Below are 18,954 nucleotides of genomic sequence, written 5' to 3' on the forward strand. Positions count from 1 at the left end.
AAAGATGTCTGTGACTTACTTCAAGTTAACGGAGGGTGGGGAGGCCATAGACTGACCTTACAGTGAGACTGGCTAACACTGGGTGATGGGCCATCATCTACTTTTATGCATTTGAAAATTTCCATAGTAAAAAATAAAATCCATCTAAAATCTATCGCATTTTAAATTCTTCCCTGTGTACAGCAACGGCCAACAGCAGCGATGAAGGACTTTGGTGACGAGCCCCCGTGAGCCAGCGCACAAGGCTATGCGCTGAGTGTCTCGGGAATCAAGGAACGCGATGACGGGTCCCTAGGGCACAGGGCGGGATCTATTTTGAGCACAGTCCTGCGCCTACACATTCAGGATACTTGAACGGATTTGAATTTTTTAAATCAGCACACAATCTCTGTAGCTGCAGCCACAATCTACAGGGTGTCCCAGCAACCTAGAATCTTCCTTTTACAAGTGATCTGTGAGCTTAAATGTTCAGCAGCACTAAAACATACCCCCTAATAATGTTACACCAAGCAAAGGAGGCTCTAAAAAAGAAAATCAGTTACCAAGACAAGAGAAAGACTGAAATGCCAGGGATTAGAAGTCAATTAAGGAGACACTGAAGTCGAAATTTAACACACTAAGGACAATTACAAATTTAAATGCACATATTACTACACGAGTTTATAGAGCTGATGGTGAGACTTAATTTATTCAGGAATTCTACTTCTTCCCTTCATGGGCTCCGGTATTATAGGCATTGACGTTAATATTAGATGAAATAATCTTACGTAAAAGTGACTCCCACCAAGCTTCAATGGAAGCAGAAACAGCAGCTCAGCTCCTGTCAAACCGTGACAGCAGCCTGCAAAACCAAAGTCCCCACAGCACAGGCACAGACTCCCAAACGGAGGCTGAGTTTAAAACAACCATCACCCCTGCAGGGCACGTTCATTCTTTCGTTCAGTCAAAGTGGCAGGGCAGGCCCTGGGGTCAGATCAGTGAGCAAGACAGATGAGGTCGGGGCCTCTGTGGAAAGTCTATCTCCTGGGCCTTCACAGCATCCAGCAAGAGTGTGCCTTCTGTCTCCCCTCCAACATTTGGACTGAACAAGGGAAGGGCCCTGTCAGCAGAGAGGGGTCTCCCCCCAGCACGGTTCCTCAACTCTAGAAAGATAGTCCCCGGCATGACTACCCCCGAAAGAGACCTCAAGTATGTCTTCTTCATCCTCTGGCAAATCCAGCCCTGCTTTCCTTGACTGGACCGGTTAAACAGGAGTGTGGGGTTCAACAGGAGGTTTTCACTCGTTATGCATTCACTGTTAGAAAAACCCTGACATTCAGAACATCCCCTTCACTTACGAAAGTTTACCAAGTGCTTCTTCACGGTTTATTTCAGACAGCCAAGTAGGGCCGTTTACGGATGAGGAAAGTGAAGGTCACAAAGGTTTGGAGCCTTCCTCCCCCACTGGGCAGAGCTGACTTGTATAACTAAGAGGATACAGTGGAAATGACAGAGTGTGACTTCGAGGGTAGGTCAGAAAAGACATTGCGGTTCCTGCCTGCTCTCTCTTGGATCACTCCCCCTGGGGAAAGCCAGCTGCCATATTGTGAGGACACTTTGGACAGGTCCACAGAGCTAGGAATGGAGGCCTCCGGTCAACAGCCAGCACCACTTGGCCAGGCAAGTGAGGGAGCTGCCTGCCTTAGAAGTGGAGCCTCCAGGCCCAGTCAAGCCTTCAGATGAGTGTCGCCCTCATGAAATCATCCCCAGCCAGAAGCCCTCCAACTCCACCTGCTCAAGAATTCTTTTTTTTAAATTAATATTTATTTATTTATTTATTTGCCTGCGCTGGGTCTAGTTGCGGCACACAGGATCTTCGTTGCGACATGCAGGATCTTTAGTCGCAGCATGCAGATCTAGTTGCCTGACCAGGGAACGAACCTGGGCCCCCTGCATTGGGAGCGTGGAGTCATAACCACTGGACCACCAGGGAAGTCCCTCACTCATGAATTCTTGACGCACAGGAACGGTGAGATGGTTATTATTGTTTTAAGCCACTAAATGTTGGGTGATTTGTCATGCAGCAATAGATAATACACAGGGACACCAAGCCAGCCTCTCTGAAGATGAAGAGTATGGCCACATGGAAGGGATAAGTCCAGCTGTGCAGGACAGAAAAACACCCCAATGAGGACAAATGCTGCCTGGAAACCCACCTCAGCTCAACAGAGGAAGAATTTTCTAACATTCAGAATTATCTCAGGAACACCAGTTTGTCTTGGAGATAAAGGTTTATTCTCTGTCACCTGAGAGGTTTGCCCAAAGCTCGTGCTGAGGGGCCAGAAATGCTACAGGAAGAAGTCAATGAACAGACAGATGGTTGGACCAGATGACCTTTAAGTTCCTTTCCTACCTAGACATTCTCCCACCACTAGCTTCCCAGGCACCGATGACAGGTCTGTCCAGTGTGTGGCCAGCTAAGAGTTACTGAACACTGATCTAACGTGCAATGGGCCTTCTAGGAGGAAACAACTGAAATATGATCTACTGGTCCTGCCCTCAAGCAGCTGCACATGCCCACAGATGACATATCACTCAGCCCACTTGTTCAAAGTGGAGGAGGGTCCCAGGTGCCGCTGCCTGAGGCAGAGCTGTCCCGGCCACCTGCGGATACGCAAGCAAGAATAAACCCCCCTTTGCTTTAAACCTCTGGGTTTGGGGGTGATTTGTTTTGGAGCTGCCTGATCCAGGAGGAGAGTGAGCTGAGGACCCAGTTCTAACTCTCTCTCCTGTCAGGATGGTCACAGAGCCCACTGTCATCAGAGTGTGACCGTGGAGGAAGAGGTGAGATGATCCTGGAGAGGCAGAGATGAGGCTGGTCCTGAGGGTGGGTGGGCTGTACGGGTATGGGATGAAGGGAAGGTGGAAAAGGAGGCTCCAGTGTCGAAACGCAGAGGGCTGTCAGCAGTCTTGTTGGCAACCTAAGTGTCTGCTCTTGATCTCCACCCACCTCCTCTTAGGCTATGGCAAACACTCTGTGAGAAGAGGACTCTGTAGCTAGTCACAGAAGCCTAGAGATGTGAGAAGGGACCTTAGCGGTCTGCCTTCTTAGATTTAACTTCCCATGGTCCCAGATGACAGAGTTGCAGCTGGACCTTGAAGATGACACGTTGTCATATTCAATGAGTGTCCGTGTTTTTCAAAAGGGTTTGGTTTTCACCTTCACATATATGGTCAAATGATCTTTGAGAGGGGTGCCAAGACCACTCAATGGGGAAAGGACAGTTCTCTTCAACAAATGGTGCTGGGAAAGCTCGATATCTGCGTGCAAATGAATGAAATCGGACCCTTAACTTACACTGTATACAAAAATTAACTCAAAATAGATTAAAGACCTCAACGTTAAGACCTAAAAGTATACAACTCCTAGAAGAAAACAGGGGAAAAGCGTCATGACCCTGGACTTGGCAATTGGGACTACGTCAAATTTTAAATGTTTGTACATAAAATGACACAATCAAAAGAGTAAAAAGGCAACCTATGGAATGAGAGAAAAATATTTCCAAATCATATATTTGATAAAGGATTAATAATGAGAATATATGGAGAACTCCTACAATTCAACAACAAAAAAATCAAGTAGATTAAAAAATGGACAAATGACGAATAGACATTTCTCCAAAGATAATATACAAATGGCCAACAAGCACATGAAAATGCGCTCAACATCACTAATCATCAGAGAAATGCAAATCAAAACCACAAGGAGATATCACTTCACACCCATTAGGATGGCCATTATTAAACAAACAAACAAACAAACAAACAAAAAAACAAAAAACAGGGACTTCCCTGGTGGTCCACTGGTAAAGAATCCGCCTTCTAATGCAGGGGACCTGGGTTCGATCCTTGGTTGGGGAACTAAGATCCCACATACCACGGGGCAACTAAGCCCGCATGCCCCAACTACTGAGCTCCAGTGCCTCAAGGAGAGAGCCCACACGCTCTGGAGCCTGCACGCCACAACTAGAGAAAAGCCCGCGCACTGCAACGAAGACCCAATGCAGCCAAGAAATAAAGAAAATAAATAAATAAAATAAATAAATATTAAAAAAACACAAAGTGTTGGCAAGGATATGAAGACATTGGAACTTTTGTGCATTGTTGGTAGGACTGTAAAATGGTGCAACCATGATGGAAAACAGTATGGAGGTTCCTCAAAAATTAAAAATAGAACTGCCATATGATCCAGCAATCCCACTTCTGGGGATATATCCAAAAGACTTGAAAGCAGGGTCTCAAAGAGATGCACACCCATGTTCTATTCACAATAGCCAAGAGGTAGAAGCAACCCAAATGTCCATTGACAGATGAATGGATAAGCAAAATGTGGCCTATACATACAATGGAATATTATTTAGCCTTAAAAAGCAAGGAAATCCTGTCACATACTACAGCATAGATGAACCTTGAGGAAATTATGCTAAGTGAATTAAGCCAGTCACAAAACGACAAATACTGTGATTATTCCACTTTTATGAGGAATCTAAAGTAGTCAAATTCATAGAAACAGAAAGTAGAATAGTGGTTACCAGGGGCTGGGGAGAAGGGGAAAAGGGGAGTTGTTTAACGGGTAAAGAGTTTCATTTTTACAAGATGAAAAAGCTCTGATGATCTGTTTCACAACAATGTGAATATACTTAACACTACTGAACTGTATACTTAAAATTGGTGAAGATAGTAAATTTTATGTTATGTGTTTTTACCATAATTTAAAAAATTACACTGCTAATTAATGACCAAAAAAGGCAGCAGGGCTGGGGGTGAGCTTGATTTCCCACTGTCTTTACAGCCTATAGATTATCAAATCTAACAATGGTTAGACCCTGATTATGAAAGATGTGGTTCCATACATGATCTGATGGAAATATTTTAATACAATACTTAAGAATTGGACAATTTGGGACTGAGAGAACTCCTGGGACCCAGGAAGGGTCCTAGTAGGTACTTTCATGTGTTTCCTCTCACTTTCTATCCAGCAGCTAGACAACTGGATCCTTAGAACAGACAAAGGGTAAACTACATGGACCTCTAATTCAAACACATCTATTTTCAAAACTTTTGGGGAAAAAGGGGATCAGGACAGTGTAGTAACTAAAAACAATTGCTCTGGACTTAGCTTGGCCTGGACTTGAATCTGGCTATACAACTTACTAGTCGTGAAATCTTCAAGTCTTTTCAACCTCTCTAGACCCATTTCTCCATCTGTAAAACAGGGACAATAATAATAGAACCAACAACCCCTAGGCTCATTCAAAGGATAAAGTGAAATAATCCATGCAGAGTGCTTAGCACAGGGCCTGACACATATTAAATATGACAAATGTTATTATGAGAAATAAAGCCCTCTAAGGATACATATTTAAGATTACACTGTTGACAGCTTCTGAACAGGCAAGGAAGGGCTGTAGCAGACACTATGTGGCATTTCCCTCGTCCTCCTTAGAATAGGGTTGCCAGGGACTTCCCTGGTGGCGCAGTGGGTAAGAATCCGCCTGCCAATGCAGGAGACATGGGTTCGAGCCCTCGTCCACGAAGATCCCACATGCCGCGGAGCAACTAAGCCTGTGCACCACAACTACTGAAGCCCGCACGCCTAGAGTCCATGCTCTGCAACAAGAGAAGCCACTGCAATGAGAAGCCCGCACACCGCAACGAAGAGTAGCCCCCGCTCGCCGCAACTAGAGAGAGCCTGCACAGAGCAAGGAAGACCCAACGTAGCCAAAATAAATTAATTAATTTTAAAAAAAAGAAAGAATAGGGTTGCCAGATAAAATACAGGATGAAAAAAACAAAGTCCTAAGCTAAAATACATAGTACAATTAAAAAAACATGGGAGGCCCAGTTAAATGTGAATTTTAAATAAACAACAAATAATTTTTAGTATAAGTATATCCCAAATATTGCATGGGATATACCTATACTGAAATTTTATTTATTTATTCTGAAATTTGATATTTATCTGAAATTCAAATTTAACTGGGTATTCTATATTTTTATTTGCTAAATCTAACAAACCTACTTGGAACTTTGCCCCAGCCCCACTCCCAGGTGGCCTGAGCAGTCATTTTTGACCCAGACCTGTTCCCAGACTCCAGTTGATTAAACTTGACTAAAATGGAACCAATCCAGTTTTCCTTCATAGAAATTGGGTTAAGGTAGTTTGACAGCCTCTGCTGTATTGACGGTTATACCTGTAACTCATGAACTCAGGAGCTGTAGGCAGCAGCCACCTTCTGCCACATGGCCCAAGGAGCAAAAAAACAAAACAGACTGGACTACAGGGAGGAAAATAAGAAGTAAATCAGACATCAGAAATGAGAAAAGTGTGCAAACTGCCAGGCAGCCTTTGTAAAACCATTCTGTGGTCTCACAAGAAAGCATTTTTTAGACACACACACACATCGCTCTAGTTGCTCTGGAAAGCTTTTGCTACTTGCAATCAAAAAGCCTAAGAAATCAAGACAACTGTGGACTTAATTCCTGGGCTCAATATGTCCCACGTTATTGATTTGAAGGGAAAATTACTAGGAAGCCACTTTGACCTTAATTCTGGGTCAGTGATCAAAGCGGTACTGCTGAAAATGTAGTCTCTGGATCAGGTCTGGTCCGTGCGTGTCTGCCCCGTTTTCTTGGGACAAGAAACTCATGCTCTGAGGCAAGCCAGCCTCCAGGGAAGCAGTCTGGCTGCTCTGAAGTCACCAGCAAGGAAGCCCAAACCAGCCATGTGGACAGAGCACAAGGAGAAGCCCTGAGACTCTATGGATTGAGAGAGATGCCCGGCCAGCCTCCAGATGCTCCAGAACCTGCCATTCCACCCCAGCCACCAGCTGACTGCAGCCCCATGAGAGGGCCCAAGCCAGAATTGTACAGCCAAGCCCTTTCTGAATTCCCAACTGAGAGAAACTGTGAGCGATAATAAAACCATTGTTGTTGTTTTAAGCCTCCAAGTTATGCAGCGATAGATAACAGATAAGCCTAGTGCACATGCGCAGCTGTCCTTGCCAACAGTTTCACTGTTTAGCAAGTACCTGATCACAATGGGACGAGACTAGCTTTTCATGAGGCCTCCAGAGCCAGCACTCCTGCTGTGTGGTCACATGCAGGGCCCAATCCTGAAGACAGGCGAGCCAGACAGGGTATCTCCTGAATGAAGGCAACAGGTGGGGAACCAAGAGGGGGCAAAGGCCCCCCAACCATCCCTTCTTGAGGGAGGCTGCCCACTCACAGGTCTCCAAGTGGACCAGGGACATATCTACCCCAGGGAGAGCTGGAGGGATGGCTTGTTTGGGTGGGAAGACAGTCAGAGCTTCTGACACTAAGAGGACAGGCTCCGGTGGTGTGGAATTCCACAAAGTGCTGGATTCAGATCTCAGCTAGGCCACCCACTAAGTGATGCCACTGCAGTGGGACAAACCCTGGCTTTCTCAATTGTCATCAGGACATAATAACTACCTTTCTCCCTGGGTTGTCATCAAGTGGGATGACACACGCATAAGCACCTTATACACCATTAAGCAGTGTTCAAATGTGGTCATTATTAGAATCTAAGATAGAACAGAGAAAAAATACAGGGTATGGTCTCCATCACCATTTTCATTTCATGCATTGAATTTTTCTTTGTTGAACCAAAGACCTTAAATACAGATAGGACAGCCTCTGCCCAGCTCATGAGGACATGGGGCAAATAGAACAGCGAGGTTTCATACCTCTGTCTCCCCTCTTTTCAAAGATTCCTGCAAGTCAAAGTAGGCCGGTGTCAAGGCCAATTCCTGTGTCCATATGCTTCATCCTAGCACCAGCCAGCCTCCCAGTCAGAGTATAGTCAGAAATGGCTGACTCCAGGGCTGAGCCAAGACAAGTTCAAGAAGAGCCTAGAACATCTTTTCAAGCGGGACATGGGAAGCTATCAATACCATCAGGGTCCTTTCCAGAGGACTCCAGAGCCAACTGAAGACGCCCCCACTAAGCAAAGTTAAGGCAGGATGATACGAGCATCATTAAGGGCTAAATGGCATTTATCCTGCCTTTCCTGTGTGAACTGTATCCCTGAGTAACCAATGAGTAGTAGATGAGGGTAAGTTTCTCTTTATAGAAGTATTCCTTCTAATAAATGAGGAAGAATGATAGAATTAGGTTAATCTAAGACTGATTGTTACCACCTGCTAATGTCATAGACCTAGAAGCCACCAGACATTATGAGCTCCTGATAGAAGAACACATCACCACCTGATCAAGTTTCTAGATCTACCAAATTAAGGAACTACAGAGGACACAGGAACACGTTAACCTACACCAGGAGGATGCAATCAGCAAAACCTAGACTGTGGGACATTCTATAGGTAGACCTTATTTAGGTCCTGATACAAACAAATGTATCAAAAAACCATTTATGGTGGAGGGAGGGATAGACTGGGAGTTTGAGATTGGCATGTACTGTACACACTACTATATCTAAAATAGATAACCAACAAGGACCTACTGTATAGCACAGGGAACTCTGCTCAATGTTCTGCAATAACCTAAATGGGAAAAGAATCTGAAAAAGAATAGATACTTGTATATGTATAACTGAATCACTTTGCTGTACACCTGAAACTAACACAACATTGTTAATCAACTGTACTCCAATATAAAATAAAACATTTTTTAAAAATTTATGACAATTGAGACCATTGAAACTTTGAACACTAACTGGATATTTGATGATAACAAGGAATTATTGCTAATTTGTTTTAGTTGTAACAATGGTGTTGTGGATATGTTTTTTAAAATCCTCATCCTTTAGAGATACATACTGAAATATTTACAGGTGATGTGTGATATTTGCGGTTCACTTCAAAATGGTGTGGGGTGGGGGCACTGAGATGAAGCAAGATTGGCCAGGAAGTTAATAATTGTTGAAACTGGATAATGGGTGCACGGGGGTTCATTATACTATTGGCTACTCTTATATATGTTTTAAATTCTTTATAACAGAGTTTTAAATGTAAATGAAAACAGTGAGCTCTCAATGTCATTACATCAGGATAAACCTCAGAAAGGAGCTGAAAAGCTGGGCCATGTGTAGCCCCGGTGGTCACTCCATTTTCCTGGCAATTCAGTGACTCCCCCTGAGCTACTGCTATAGTCCAGGCTGCATGTTCATGGTCTTTATAACATGCAGAAAGATTAAAATTACAAAGTGTCTTCTATGGAAAAAAAAAACTTCACTGAAATTTGAGAATCTACAAGTACAAGGCACTATGCCCAGCCCCCCAGGGGACACTACAGTGGGAAGACACAGCCCTATGCTCTGGTGGGGAGGAGACAGACCAACATTCAGCTAACAGGGGTACACGGCCAAATGACACAACAGACAAAGGGGCATCAGAGGAAGGATGGTTCTTCCAGCCCAGCTCATGGCAGGGGAATCCAGGCAGGCCCAGGCTGAGATGACCTGGAATCAGACTGCTCGGCTAGGATGTCTGCAGCAATGAGGAGGGTTCTCCTTGCTGCAGGGAGTGGCAGGTGCAGGGATCTGGAGGAGAGAGTGAAAGGCATGTGGTTTGCAGAGGGGGAATAAGGCGAGTTGGGCAGATGAAGAGTCAAGGCTAGAGGAAGGAGGGTGGGGGGACCCAACTGGGAAGGGCAGTGAGTGGTGAGCCCAGGGAAGCCACAAACTATAATTTATACTTCAGGAAGACAGCAGCTACTGCTGCTTCAAAGGACCACACAATCTGGCCGGTTCCGATGCAAGCACAGCAATGCCACCTGCCCTCTTCTTGGTTTAGGCAACGGCCCAGCAACGTAGATCAAATGGTGTGAGTCGAGATTGTTAAATCAGCATTTGAGGTGCAGAGCTGTGGCTAAGCACATGACGAGGTGCTGAGAGGAGTGAAGCTAAGTGATCAGACCTCCGAGAACACTTAAAAACGGAAACGGACGCGGGAAAGAGTCGCTCGTAAAAGAAGAAAAGCATACAGCACCCAGCATGACCCTAAAACTCAATGACAGTTTGCTTCATGTGTGTGATGAGCCTCCTAAAGCCACATCTGTGTGGTGACACCTGGCACATGACTCACCACACATGAAGCTGCCAATTTCAATTTAGTTCAGGGGTGTTTCCTACCATCTCCTCCTCTCCACATGTCAGTATCCAGAGTAGTCTTCCAGGAAACAGGCCCATTTCCTCCGTATCTCTTTCCCCCTGGGATAAGGAGATATTGATCTTGGTTTAAGGAACCTCACATCCTTTTCACAGGCCTGTCTTTCTTTATTGACATCATTTGCCAACTGCATCCCAGAAGATTACAGGAGGTGTAAAAGCCGCAGGCTTGAATATAAAGCCCACTGGGAGGCCCCACGGCACTGCGCCTGAACCCGCTGGCTCTTACTGACTGGCCAAGATGGATGCAGGCCTCCCTCCTCCTCCTCCTCCTCCTCCTCCACCCAGTGGGTTGATGACAGTACATGTGCTTGTCTCCCACGCTGCCTTGTGGCCCTCAATGACTGATACAACCAAAGCTGCACGCTTGCTGTCACAATGTTCTAGACTGCTCACCGGCCCCAATCTTAGAATAACAGACCCTCCCTGAAGAAGGTAAAAGGGTCAGCAGGAGCTGAAGAACTCACACCAGACACTCCACCAAAGGCACAAAAGGGAAGGTCCTGCGGAGGAAGGAGGTCCATGTGGCAAGTGTACCCTTGTCACTTGCAAACCTGAGCCACCAAAGGGCCTCAGGGGAGGTCTAGGTCAGAAAAGTGCCTGAGAAGCAATCAAGGGCCAACCACGTGGGCGGAGGTCCCAAAGAGAAGGCCCTCAGCACACAGAGCAGCGGACCACGAGTTGTGTGAGACGCCCTGCAAGCCTGGCAGGAAACAAGAAGCCCCTCTCCACTCAGAGCCAAGTGTAAGCACTTGCTCTCCTTGAACCAGAGAGCGCCGGTCCTGACCTGACTGACATCACTGAAGTCTGCGGGGAGGAAGGAGGTGAGCCCGAGACTGCTCATCCTTTGAAAGGCCTGCATCCAAAGCTGGCCCTAAGAGTCTGGATTTGGCGAGCTCCTGCAACACCTCGGGGTTCCCCTAACTGGTAAGCGTGACTGACTACACCCAACCTGCTTGTGCAAACAATGTGTGGTCCGTGCTGCACACCTGCTTTCCTTCTGGGAGCCTGGACTCTGGGACCGTGCCAGGCAGAGGGTACCCACGTGACCAGACCCCCCATAAAATCCCTGAGCGCTGAGTCTTTACCGAACATCCCTGCTTGGCAACCTTTCACATGTGTGTCACAACCAGCTGCTGAAGGAATTGGCATGTCCTGCATGACTCCACTGGGAAAGGAGCCCTGGAAGCCTGTGCCTCGCTTCCCCAGATTTCATCCCATGCCCCTCTTCGCTTTCTGCTTGTGCTTTGCTTCCCTTCACTGTAATAAAGCAGGCTGCGAGCACACCTCGAGCCGAGTGCTGGGAGTCCTCCCAGTGGGTCATGGAATCTGGGTTAGTCTTGGAGACCCCAACATGGCACCCCAGCAAGGAGTCTCCCCAATGTGAGGTGGGTGGGCGCCTTAGCACCGGTTGAGTCAGCAGGCTGGTGCTGCCCACGAGTTCCCACTTCTTCCCCCATTTAACAGGACAATAAGGAAGAGGCTGCACTCCTCACCGCAAGCGTGAACTGGAAATCGCTCTGACACCACAGAGAACCCCATGTTTGTGAGGGCCTGTTATCCAGTTAGATCTAACATTTTAGGGCAGAGGCCTCACCTCTGACACACAGCCTGCTTCCCACAGGGTCCTGCACATATAACACATGCAAAGCAAACCGTCAGGTGCACATGAAACTAGTTTAAAGAGCTCTGGGATTGTGAAAAGCCCTTTTAAAAGCTTTATCTTTACTCGCCACTCATCCAGTCACTGCCACACTTTATGAAGTGACAAATCATCCTAGGGACACAGAGACAACATGCACAAACCCTTGTAACCCTATGGAAATACAAATGAGGACCACAGATACAAGGCTGTTGGTTCATGGAGGAGCCTATTTCAACACATTCAAATCTGTCAACGTAACATATCCAGATAATCTGCAGTTCATAACTATCACTTTTCCAGCACTCCTGGCTAAGCCGGCAACCTCCAATTCATCTTCCCAATCTTATTTCAGCAAACAAGTTTTCAAAATTGAAAACAAATTAAGAAAAGTCCAAGTTTGGCACTAACATACTTGCTTTCTGAAACCCCATAAAATTGCAGGCAATTCTCATTCATTCACTCACTCATCCATTCAGATTAACCAAGCTACTGAGGGCGTATCAGTGGCAAAGCACCATGCTAGGCTTCATGTAGAACATGAAGAAGATGCCAAACTTGGCCACGGTGTTCCTTTGGCACAAAGCTGTCTGCAGAGATGCCCATACACAAACCCTGTAAACTCCCAAAGGAGGAAGATGTGGTCCTTAGGTCAGTCTGGGGCTACTATGGATATTTCAAATGGGAAAAACCCAAAGTGGGGGACTGCTAACACAGGGGTTGGAACTGTTGAAAGAGATGCCTGGAGAAGACAGGCAAATCCAGGGCCCTCGGGGAGGGAGGTGGCACCACACCGGGGACCCTGTCCAGGGCAACAGCTGGGGGCTGGGGCACCAGCTCAGCAGAAGGCAGACCTGAGCCAGGATGTGGTGCTAGGAATGGGGAGGAAGGATGGATGAAAGGAAGGAGACAGGTAGGGCTCAGCAGTTCCATCTGATGTGGGGTGAGGCAGGTAGGAGGCAGCAAGCGTGACTCAGAGGTTTTCAGCTATTCATAGAAAGAGGAAGGTCAGGAAGGGGAGCGGGTTGTGGGGGGAAATCATAATTCGTGTCACTAGACCTTGCTAAGAATGCACTGTGCTTCTCCAAAACACTCTGCCAGTCCACTCGCAGGCTCTTTGCAACACCCTCGTGCTAAATGTTAAAGAAACGGACTTCAAACCAATGTTTACACATTATCAACCTGGGCATTCCTTTTCAGCCTCCTACCTGGCCTCATAGTATGAAACACTGGATGATGTTTCAAATTAAGGCTGAATCCAATATAATAAGGCCGCCTTCTGAGGTGGAAACCCCAGCGGCTTAACCTGAAGACTTGCACCTTCAACTTCATGTTTTCAGGGACACTTTGCAACTGGATAGTCTTTTCCATCTCCATCCTTCAAGCATCACCTAAACTGATATTAAAAATACGCCCTGGTAGGGGGCTTCCCTGGTGGCGCAGTGGTTGAGAATCTGCCTGCCAATGCAGGGCACACGGGTTCGAGCCCTGGTCTGGGAAGATCCCACATGCCGCGGAGCAACTAGGCCCGTGAGCCACAACTACTGAGCCTGCGCGTCTGGAGCCTGTGCTCCGCAGCAAGAGAGGCCGCGATAGTGAGAGGCCCGCGCACCGCGATGAAGAGTGGCCCCCGCTTGCCGCAACTAGAGAAAGCCCTCGCACAGAAACGAAGACCCAACACAACCATAAATAAAAAAAAAAAAAAAAAAAAAAAATACGCCCTGGTGGTCCACTGGTTAAGACGCTGCGCTTTCACTGCTGGGGGTCCAGGTTCGATCCCTGGTCAGGGAACTAAGATCCCACAAGCCACGCGGCCAAAAAAAAAAAAGCAGCCACAGACAAAATGAATGGGCATGACTGTGTTCCAATAAAACTTTATTTAAAAAAAAATAGTCTCCATGAGAGTTTGCCTTTGAGAGTTGGCCCCACTGGAGGAAGGAGTACTTGATCCATCCTAGAGGCAAAGATGTCTTGGCCACCACCCCAAAGTGGGCCCAGCTCACCATATGTTCAGTGGGCTTTCTCAGCCAGAGGACTTTCAAAACTTACTTTCACTTGACTGTAGCCTTCTTTCTTATAGACCCAGACTAATTTCTTTGAGCCCTTCCTTGCTAACTGGCTTTGCCATTCCTACCCATACATCAGTCTGAACAATAATAAATTAAAACAAAACATTTTTGTTTCATATTTTGTTTGAAATCATTTCCTGGGAAACAGATGTCATTTATAATGTCACCAAACAGGCAACTTGTATACAACAAAACAGAATTTTGTTTAATCAAATCAATTTTGTCATTAATGTGGATAAAACTTATGTTCAAAACACTCTTTCCGTAAGGACTTTCTGGGGCTAATACCTTTGAAAATTCTGCATCATTTATGAATTCTTCCATGTTCCCTGGGAGATGAGAACTGGGGATGAAATTTTTTAAGTGGGAACTAACAACCAAAAAAGAAAAAAAAAAAAGAGCTCAAAACCATATTCCCCTTATTGATATTCGAAAATTCAAATAGATATGGGATTAAGAGTGCCAGGCAACGGAATAAGAACCTTGTCTCCTGTATTTATATTCCTAGCACATTGTTGGAAAGAAGTAAAAACCTGCCAACAATTACCCAGACCTCCCAGAAATACTTTCTATATGTGACACTATTTACAAAGAGCATCTTTTTATTCTTGATAATATAAATTTACTAAGCCCAGCTGTTGGCACTACGTACTTTCTCCCTTAGAATAAACTTGAGCAATCGAATGAGCTTTTCCAGCAAAATCTAGGGCAGAAGCACTCGAGGAAGCGATACTTAATGGAGAAATTCTAATCCAAACCCCCACTGATTTTCTATCAAAGTAAAAATAATGGGGATTGAAATGCAGGTCAAGACTACAGTGCAATAACCATTTAATTGGCAAAATCAATGCTGACAATACCAAGTTCAGCAAAGGATAGAGATCCACAAAAATCTCTTTATTTCTTGCCAGTGGGACTATAAATTGACACAACTGCTTTGGAAAAGAGTTTGGCGTTCATATTCTCCACAACCCAGTGATTTCACCCAAGAGGAACGCCCGCACGTGTACAAGCATTTTTGTAGTCACCCATCAAGAGGAGCATGAATAAGTAAAAAGTGCGCTCACATCCTGGGCTGTTATAAAGCAGTCAAAATTAGTCCCCCAGGGCTTCCCTGGTGGCGCAGTGGTTGAGAATCTGCCTGCCAATGCAGGGGACACGGGTTTGAGCCCTCGTCTGGGAAGATCCCACATGCCGCGGAGCAACTAGGCCCGTGAGCCACAACTACTGAGCCTGTGCGTCTGGAGCTTGTGCTCCGCAACAAGAGAGGCCATGACAGTGAGAGGCCTGCGCACCGCGATGAAGAGTGGCCCCCACTTGCCGCAACTAGAGAAAGCCCTCGCACAGAAACGAAGACCCAACACAGCCATAAATAAATAAATAAATAAATTTTTAAAAAAACAAAAAACCACCAGCTTAAAAATAATGATAATAATAAAATAAATAAATTTAAAAAAAAAAATACTAGTCCCCCAAAATCATATGCTGTACAATATGCTTTTTTATAAAGTTTCAAATGGTTGAAATGAAAAATGTGTTTTTTAAAAAAAATTGCATATAGGTTAAATAAAACTAAATAAAAAGAAAAGAGGAGTGCTGGGTGTGCTGCCGCCATTTCTTCCGCCTTAAGTTTCTGCGCCTTTCGCAGGGCTTCCAACAGCGCTATGTTGGGACAAAGCATCCGGAGGTTCACAACCTCTGTGGTCCGTAGGAGCCACTATGGGGAGGGTCCAGGGAAGAATATACCATTTTCAGTGGAAAACAAGTGGCGGTTACTAGCTATGATGACTTTGTACTTTGGGTCTGGATTTGCTGCACCTTTCTATATAGTAAGACACCAACTGCTTAAAAAATAATCCATGAGACAGATACGAAGAGGAACATTTTAAGATGTGCAGTCTCTTTGAAAAAAGGATCAAACTCTTGAACTCAGCATCCTAGATATGTTTGTAAATAAACATAGCATAAATCCTTAAAAAAAAAAAAAAAAAAGAAAAGAAAAGAAAAGAAAGTGGATGGTGACCAGGATTTGGACGATGGTTATCTTGGAGGGGGGAAGGCTGGAAGATGGGATCAGGGAGGGAGGACAAGACACGTGCCCGCATTTTCTCCAAACACCAGGCTTCGCTTAATTAAAAGAAAAAAATTAGAGAGTGGTCTTTCCAAAAGGGAAGCTAGCAAGAGAAGCAGCTCTGATTCCTTCCCCAGCTGTCATCCCAGGACTAAAGCCAACTCTACCTGACCCCTAAGGAAAGGAGATCATGAATAAAAGTTCTCTCATTCTGTTTGCAGCTCCGAGCACTTGAATTTGCCTCTATTCCAACCACACACACTTGGAGAACTACTGAGAACTGAGGTTCTGGGGCAGGTTGGAGGAGGTGACCCATGCCCGGCGCTAGGTGCAAATGGAGCCCTGGATAACCTGTGCTGTCAGGACTGTGAGCGGCAGGCCCAAAGGGCGCTCAGTCCTTGAGCCCAGCAGGCACGACAGCCAGGCCTGGTCTGGAAGGCAGGATTCAGACCAGAAGCAGGGACAGGAGAGTGGTGTCAAACATCTGAAGTGCTGCGAGGCCCGAGGAAGAGCAGACCAAAGCCGTCTTCCAGAAGGCAGAACTGGAGTGCAGGGAGAAGTGGTGATTCCAGCTCCACCTCGGACGAGCCTTTTCTGCACTTGGAGACTGACTCATCTCCTGTGGCACTGGAGGCACAGCCCGCAAGCTGGGTGCCTCAGGATACACCACTAAAGTTTGCTCCTTCGGCCTCAGTTTCCCTTCCTCTAAAATGGGAATGAAGACACCTTCGTGGCCAGCCTCACGTGGGGCTAAAGGAGGGAGAGGGCTGTACAAATGTCAGGGATCATTCATCCTACCCAAGTGAGTCGAGCAACAATTCTGCCCACCTTGGAATCTAGAAGTGTCCACAAATGAAACTACAGAGCTGGACTGTGCAAGCACACAACAAGAAAACTTGTCCCCACCCCCTTCTCCCCCCAAAACCATTATTTGTCCCCACAACCTTATCAGCAAGCAAGAAGAATTTTTCTTAATTACCCAGAGAATCTGTACTTTTGAGATAATCTTGAAATGCTGTCTATACATAGTTATCTTAAGAAAAAAAGAGGGACTTTTTTGCTCTTCCAATTAAAATAAAATAAAAATACATAAGGTCAGATTTTACTTCCACTAGAACTAGGCCTTCCTGTCACTGTGGGACCCTAGACTCATAAACATTACCTTGACCTCAAATACTGACCCCTAGTAGTACCTGGTAAAATGCACATAACTCAGAAATGCTGAACTCAAGGATGAATAGGCATTAGGACACACATCTGGGACAGGCACAGACTTTGGAGTGCAAAGGGCCTGGGTCAGAATCTCTCTCTACTGCCTACCCTGCCCAGTGACTTTGGACAAGCCACATCCCTCTGGCAAACCTCAGAACTCCTCATTTGTACAATCCTGGAACCCACCTCACAGTGTGATTTCAATGATGAAATAAATGAACATAACATAAAACAGAGAGTGTGGTCCACAGTCGACATGCCCTATGTGTTATGTCCCTTGCCTATAAGAAGACAGAGTGACATTTATAGCAAATCACTGATGATCCCTATCATTGTATGCCTTGGTAAAATGTTTACACACCTGACGGAGTATGGGAAGTGGGATAAAAACACCATTTGGAAAAGGATCTCTTTTTGCTCAGTTGCCAAATTCTAAGAACACTCTGTCCTGTGATCTGTATGGTGCAGCCAAGTGGGCCGAGGGGCACCAATGACACCACATGAGATGAACACATTAGAAACACAGGTCAGGGCTTCCCTGGTGGCGCAGTGGTTAGGAATCCACCTGCCAATGCAGGGGACATGGGTTCGAGCCCTGGTCCGGGAAGATCCCACATGCTGCGGAGCAACTAAGCCCGTGCGCCACAACTACTGAGCCTGTGCTCTAGAGCCCGCGAGCCACAACTATTGAGCCCTTGTGCTGCAACTACTGAAGCCCTCGCGCCTAGAGCCTGTGCTCCGAAACAAGGGAAGCCACCGCAATGAGAAGCCCGCACACCACAACAAAGAGTAGCCCCCGCTCGCCGCAACTAGGGAAAGCCTGCGTGCAGCAATGAAGACTCAACACAAAAATAAAATAAAATAAATAAATTTATAGAAACACAGGTCAGCTTTCTCCCCTGCCAGGAATTAAAGACAGTGATCCCCACTTTGAGTGGGAACCATCACATAAGTTCAGTGGAGCTCCCAAATTCTCAGTGGCATCACAGACTCAACTATCCTCTAGAAGCTGTGTTCCAAAAAGGCGAGGAAGGACCATATAAATGCTCCGGTGGTTGACCTGAAGAGATACTGCCCAGCCGAGTGAAGTGAGCAAAGTGACCCGAGCTTCAGCAAACAGAATGGCAGGGCCCTCCTGTCTGCAATGACAATGGAGCTGTGCTTCTCAAACTGTGGCCCAGAGCAGCATCACCTGGGAACCTGTTAGAAAAGCTGAATCTCAGGCCCCTCCTACACCCACTGCAGCAGAAACTCAGCAGCGGGGCTGAGCACTTGATATTTCAATAAGCCCTTCAGGGAATTCCAGTGCTTGCTCAGGTTTGAGAATTGATAGTATAGAGTGATCAGAGATCTCAAAGTTTAAACCGACCATCCCCAGGAAATATACCTAGACGGCCTTCAGGATCTTTCCCCCTTTCAATCCATTTCAGTGGAACACAGTGTTAGCTATCTTACCACTGGACTTCACTGTTGAATCCCACGTTGCTTCTAGAATAAGAAAGGCCACAGTGGGACGCTTCCTGGTTCTCCACTGAATGCCAAGATGGGCTCCTGAAGGGCAGAAGCCACGTCTGATGCGTCTGTGAGTCTGCTGTGCCCCCAGGCCAAGGCCCAGCAACCAGCAGGCACCAGGAAAAGTGGGAAATAGTCTGACCAACTGAGGAGGGAGCAGGAGCCCTTCCCGTGAGTGGGTCCCAAGGACTGAACAAGGTTACTGTCCCCCTCAGTCCCTAATACAGTGATCTTAGCTCCTGAACCAGAAAGCTCCTGAATC

General features: G+C 46.2%; 2 protein-coding genes across 9 annotated transcripts in view; one reads left to right on the plus strand and one right to left on the minus strand.

Moving 5' to 3' along the window:
- OSBP2 (oxysterol binding protein 2) overlaps nucleotides 1–18,954 on the minus strand; it is a 164,080-nt gene that overhangs the window by 135,898 nt on the left and 9,228 nt on the right. The window lies entirely within an intron of this gene.
- On the plus strand, nucleotides 15,486–15,866 carry LOC132347716 (cytochrome c oxidase subunit 7C, mitochondrial-like). The gene has a single exon (XM_059894474.1). The coding sequence runs from the start codon at nucleotides 15,562–15,564 to the stop codon at nucleotides 15,751–15,753; it is 192 nt and encodes a 63-aa protein (XP_059750457.1). The 5' UTR covers nucleotides 15,486–15,561; the 3' UTR covers nucleotides 15,754–15,866.

This window comes from Balaenoptera ricei, chromosome 14 (genome assembly GCF_028023285.1).
Source record: "Balaenoptera ricei isolate mBalRic1 chromosome 14, mBalRic1.hap2, whole genome shotgun sequence".
NCBI lineage: Eukaryota > Metazoa > Chordata > Mammalia > Artiodactyla > Balaenopteridae > Balaenoptera > Balaenoptera ricei.